We start from the raw sequence: 6,020 nt of genomic DNA on the forward strand, positions 1-6,020 counted from the left end.
GTCATGAAGCTACTGTAAATCATCATTTTTCGTAGGCTTTATTCGATTGAACTTTGCCTGTATACTTGTTATTGTTTGAGTGATTTTAAAGGTGGCTAAAAAAGAAACACTGCGGCCAAAACTGGGATCATTTCCTGCACCAAAAATCCAGTTACGATCACAGCAGAAAATCTTGAGGTTTAGTGAAATACTGCTAAAAATTGTTAAAATTTCTGGCTATTTTATCATGTTGCTAAGAGAGTACTGTACAAAGATGGGGATGATCAAATTTAAGCGTGAAGGCAAAGATATTGACTCACATAAGGTAGTGAAGTGAAATGAAAATTAATCCTGCCAATTGTAAGGATGTAAGGTCATTAAGCTTAATTAAAAAATTTAATTAGAGGTTAGTTAGCATGCGCTATAAATTTATTAAGAAGGTCAAAAGAAAATGTGTCATCACGCCATTGCTACATTTAGTAGACAATCAGAAATGACAAAAAAGCACACAAGAATTCTAACAAAAGGGTGTTAGAGCTTTAGTTGTTTTAATCTGAAGCAGAGTACATTATTTGATCTTTTTTTTTCTTTTTGGGAGAAAACAGAAAACATACCGAGAAGGACCAAGCAAACATGAGGTGAAAATAACAACTAGGATTGTCTGGATTCTTCTTTGAAGGTAAAACCTAAAGCAAGTAAAGATACATGTTGTGAGGGATCATAGATGGGATCATAACGAAGCCTATTTAGGTTTATTGCTGTGAAGAGTATGATACAAACAAGAACCTTCCTAAGGGGCATAACTCACTCAACCACCTAAACACACTGATTCTGAGTCTCCCTCATCCTCTTCAATGATCCCACTCGTATCTTCCCTAGTTATACTCATGCTTGAGGCTGATGAGCCAGCAATATCTGAGAAATTCTTGTGCAGAAAGATTGCCGTTCGCTTGCGTCTGCTATGGTACCATTTACTTAGTAAATCAGAAACCTCATTTTGATCATTGCTGCCACTGATTAGTGGTTCTATGGATTCCTCTTCCCCTGTTCCTCTTTCATCTCGGTTACTGAAACCTGCTGTTATCTCCGGAAAGAATAGTGGTTTAAAGCAGCCAATGAGAATTATAAGGAACATTATGTAAACATTGAAAGATGTCCACACAGACAGCGTCCACTTCCAATTACGGAGCAATTGTTTATTCCAAGGTAACTGCGAGTTCATAATGATTTCAGCTTCATACAACTGTGGAAGCAATGAAGTCCCAGCCCTTGGAGCCAAAATTACCCTAACAGCTTCAGTTCTTGGATGTCCTTCTTTGTGTCTCAATATCTCAATTTTTATCTTTTGTGTCTCACTTGAAATTCCAAGCAAGAGATGTAAACCCAAGAGAAATGTTCGTGCAAGTTGAACTGGTAGGCTTCTGAACCACAACATAACAGGCTGGCTAGACTTTGCAATTACATTTCCATTACTCGATAAGAGTTCTGCAGTCAACTGATAGAACAAATATGTGAGAAAACAACTGTTTACATCCTCATATTTACAGATATTTGAGCATGCAGTAGATGGTAGAACAGGGCAGGTAGTTGCTAGATACAGACAAAACAACTCCCTAGACTTCAGCCAAACCATGTTTATACCACACTTTCCCTGACATCAATATATAACAATTAAAGCTAGAAAGAAAAGTTGCACAATCTTCTTACATGACTTTGAGAGTAAAATGAAAGGACAGAGAGCATGTAAGTAAATGTATTGTGGAAGCGAATACTTTCATTTACAACACAGAATAAATGGGATGGAAGTTTCTAAGTCTTCACTGCAGTGGCAGTACACACTCATGAGCATATATAGAAAAGGCATAAGTAACCCTCATATAGTCTCCAAGAAAACCATATTAATTTTGTAGGAAACTATGGTTGATTCAACCATCGAAGCAATAAAGGTAATTGACACTGCATCTTTTGGCCAGAGATTTGGGATTGAAATGGATGACATTTGCAATATCAATAACAAGCACAAGGAGGATAGACCTTTTATTTGTTAGTGCAGAACAGATGATAGACAAAGTTTAAGACTTCTATCTTTAGTTTCCAATGCTCACACAAATTTGGGCGATCAAGTTTTGAAATCCGAGGTTCAAGTGCATGGCATTAGCAAATGTTTGAAATGTTGCTAAAATCTTAACTTCTGTATTTTAATTGTGGGAAGGGGTAGAGACCAGTGCCCTCATTTTCCATTCATTATTAATATAAAATTCGAATTGAATTAAAAAATGTCAGTTGGGGGTGGGGGGGACAAAACTAGAGAAGTAGAGTGCTTAATTGATCTATAAATTCAACAAAAATCAAAGAATGTAGATATGAATCGGAATACCTGAAACACCCCAATATGCCAATTGAAATCAGATTCAGGCATCAAAAGAACCAAATAAACATGAAATGTATGACCAACTGGAACAGCCATTTGCCTCTTCCTATGATTGCTGCAGTCAAACCCACTACCACCAAAACACAACACTGCCTTAGGATTCACCTCAGTGTAATCAAAGTACAATTTCTCTCTAACAAAAACAGGCTCTTCCAGCCAAGTTTGCACCAACCCAATTCCCACCAAAGCAGCCAAAACCATCACCAAAACCAACACCATGCACACTTGTGCAGCTCCCAGAAGTCCCAACCCAACTCTCTTCAACAAGATGATGCTACCATGAGTGATTTCAGAAGGGACCTTTTGAACGGCCGTTCCGACGCTTGCCATTGTCTCTTCAGCACGGTGGTACGACTCTGAGGCTACAGAAAGGAAGGTGGAGAAAGGGGAAGCAAGGGTGATAAAACAGTTGTAAAGGGCATCAGCTTGAAGAGATATTAAGCTGGTGAGCCAGTCAGCTGGTTTTGGTATAACGCGGTAGGCTTCTACTTCTTGTTCTTGCTCCTCCATTACAGATGTTTAGATTGAAGAGAAAAGAGACCAAATTTGTTTTAGGATGATTGAACTGCTGGGTAAAGCTGCTTCTGCATGAGAAGAAGTGAAACGTGGAGGCAAAGGCAGGTGGCATATGGACAAGTGTTAGTGAACCTGCATTCTGGCTGTAGTTTACTACTCCTTGCGTCATTAGCGTCGTCATAAGAAAAATTTTGGAATTGAAACGTAAAAGTTAAAGAATTTGAAAAAAAATAGAAAGACTTAGGCACAAAAAAGAACAAAAAGGAGATATTAATTTTTGCTATAATTCTTTTAAAGTTATTAATTATTTTAAAAAATTTAAATAAACTTTTTTAATTATATTAAAAAAGTTTATATATTTTTATATTGAATGAAGTGTGCTTTTATTACTAACAATTGATTATTGTAATTAATTAAAATATTATTTATTATTTTATATATATAATATTAATGTGAAAGGTAAAAAATGGTATATATAATCGTATTATATCAATATTTATCATGACATATCAGCATATCATATCAATATCTCATAGTATAAAAGGACAAGTGACGTTTTGACAAATAAGAATTAATCCACTATTAATTATAAAAGTTTATTTGGTTTATAATAAAAGTATAAAGACTAGTTTTTCAAAAAAAATATAAAGATTTTATTAAACCTAATAAAAAATAAGCACATAAACATTTGGTTCATTTATTAGTATATAATCCTTTTGTCTAGAGAGTAGGGTTCGAATCCATTTCTCTCAATTAAAAAAATATAATAAAAAATAAAAAATTATTTAAATTGTCTTAAACAAACAAAGATTTTTTTAAATATTATATTTTTTTTATGTTGAAGCTTGTATTATATACAATAAAACCTCGATAAATCAATAACCTTGATTAAGTAATATTTTTGACTGGTCCCGACTTGGACTAACATGCTAAATTTATAAGATAAAACATTTAAAAAAAATACATAGATCTCACTTGATATATAAATTAATAATCTCCTTATACATCAAAATTATATATTTATGATTGAATTATGACACTTTTATAAAACATGACTTCAATATTGCTTGTTTCTTCTTGAAATTAATGTTTCATTAGACTTCATCTCTAATTTTTCTTAGTATATTAAGAAGATCTAATGTAGTGTTCTCGTATTGTAAGAAAAAGTTATACAACGTGATTGTTACTTTAAGTGCATCTTGATCATATTTAATATTGTTGCTTAGCTCATTTGCAAGTTAAACTTTTTTTACACAGACTATTACAATTGCTTTTGCGTACAATTTAAATTTTTTATATTATACTCACATAATACTTTACAAATTTCATCTATCATTATTGATTTCTTTCCATCTCAAGAAATCATTGTGTTTAGTTTTACTGTTTGCAATACTTTATGTTCTTTTTATAAATGTGTTTCCTTAACTTAATGTTCATGAAGTATATTAATTAAGTATATATTGAATGTAATTTTAGTTCACTGCAAAAAGGGATAAATTCATAACTTTTATTTAATAAGACTAATTACATTCATAAACTTATTTTAGTTAAACAAATATATAGAATAATAATAATTCGTAATTCAATAATTATATAATATTTGTATAATCACGATACACAATACATGTATTAAGTTTAATATTTTAAAAAAATATCTCAATAAATTAATTTTTCATTAATTAATATATAAATTAATAAATTATTAATTTATTGATTAAATAATATCTCGATTAATTAATAAATTTTCATGATCTAAGGGTATTAATTTATATAAGTTTTACTATAATAGTATAATTATTCATGTCTCTTTACTTTTTGCTTTTCGGATTCAACTACTTAACACATTTTTAAGTAAGGGTGAAGCTAACCAACTTTTATTGGGGGTTAAAAAATGAAGAGAAATAATGTATAAAATATAAATAATTAAAAATAATATTCAAGATTAATAATTTTCTCTTATATAATCAGTATTGTTTAAAGACTAAATCCTCAAAAATAATTTCCTTTCAACTAAATATAAAACATAAAGCACATAAAAAAATCTTATATAATCAAGATTAATAAAAAAATGATATATTGATGAAATTTTAAGCAATAATTAATAATGCAATGCTACAACCCATATTTGAGAATTACATAATAATTTTTTAATGTTTACATAATTAAATCATTGAGAACACGTAACAAAAAAATATATATAGCAAGTAGAAAATAGAATTGCATTACAAAAAAAAAAGAAGAATATTATTGATGATTCGTAAAAATTTAAAGAAGAAAATCTATAGAAACTTAAAATATATGATCAAATAGAATAAAATTAAAAAAATAAATAAATAATATAAATAGAAAAAAAAAGGTAAGAAAAACTTTACCTATTTGTAATTTCACAATAAAAAGAGAAAAAAAAAGAGAAACAGAAAAAGGAAGAGATAAAAAAGGTGTGAAGAAACATAAAAAGGGCAAAATTTACGAGTTAGGGTAAAATTAAATGAATTTAAATGGTCCTTTTATTATTTTTTATTCATATTAATAATTTAATATAAAATTATTTTAAAGGCCTATTTAAAATATATATATAATATATTATATTAATAAATTAATAAAAAATTATTTTGGAGGCTCATTAAAAAATATATGTAATATATAGAAATTTTTAAAATTTGGGGGCTGTGTGAAGGGACTCTCCACCCCTGTTCTTAAGTGAACTTGGTTAAATAAAATAAATTTTGAAATTAAATAATATGATTACAGTGTGTTTGTTCTCAATCATAAACTAGATATGAACTTGTTGTTGCAACTTGCAAGTATGATTTCCTTTGAAGTTAAATTATAATTCTTTTTATTGCAAAGTAGAAATAGTATAAATAAACTAACTACTTTAATAATGTCCAGACCGTAAATTAACACAAGTAGGAGGAATTTGACTGCATGATGGTAAAGTTAAAAACTAAAATTTTCTCTTATGTTTGCAACTTCTTGCATGACCGTAAATTAACACAAGTAGGAGGAATCTTCTTAAAACTAAGTAAGCGTAAAGAAGATTCAAAATAGTTAGAAAAAACTGATGTCAAAGGCAATTTAATTTAAGTATGAG

At 29.8% G+C, this 6,020-nt stretch overlaps 1 protein-coding gene across 1 annotated transcript; it reads right to left on the reverse strand.

The window, feature by feature from the left end:
• Positions 1 to 787: 787 nt before the first annotated feature.
• Positions 788 to 2,920, reverse strand: LOC110414701 (Putative adipose-regulatory protein (Seipin)). The gene is made up of 2 exons (XM_021426071.1): positions 2,357 to 2,920; positions 788 to 1,474 (listed from the first exon to the last, which is right to left on the reverse strand). The coding sequence occupies exons 1-2, from the start codon at positions 2,918 to 2,920 to the stop codon at positions 788 to 790; spliced, it is 1,251 nt and encodes a 416-aa protein (XP_021281746.1).
• Between the last annotated feature and the right edge of the window lie 3,100 nt (positions 2,921 to 6,020).

Source organism: Theobroma umbraticum, unplaced genomic scaffold, assembly GCF_002168275.2.
Source record: "Theobroma umbraticum cultivar Fairchild unplaced genomic scaffold, ASM216827v3 scaffold_147.0, whole genome shotgun sequence".
NCBI lineage: Eukaryota > Viridiplantae > Streptophyta > Magnoliopsida > Malvales > Malvaceae > Theobroma > Theobroma umbraticum.

Excerpts from the sequence above, each read along its gene's own strand:
- LOC110414701 (XM_021426071.1), bottom strand. The coding sequence starts at position 2,920 with ATGGAGGAGCAAGAACAAGAAGTAGAAGCCTACCGCGTTATACCAAAA. Across the intron at positions 1,475-2,356 it reads GGCATATTGGGGTGTTTCAG|TTGACTGCAGAACTCTTATC; the intron begins GTATTCCGATTC and ends TTGTTCTATCAG.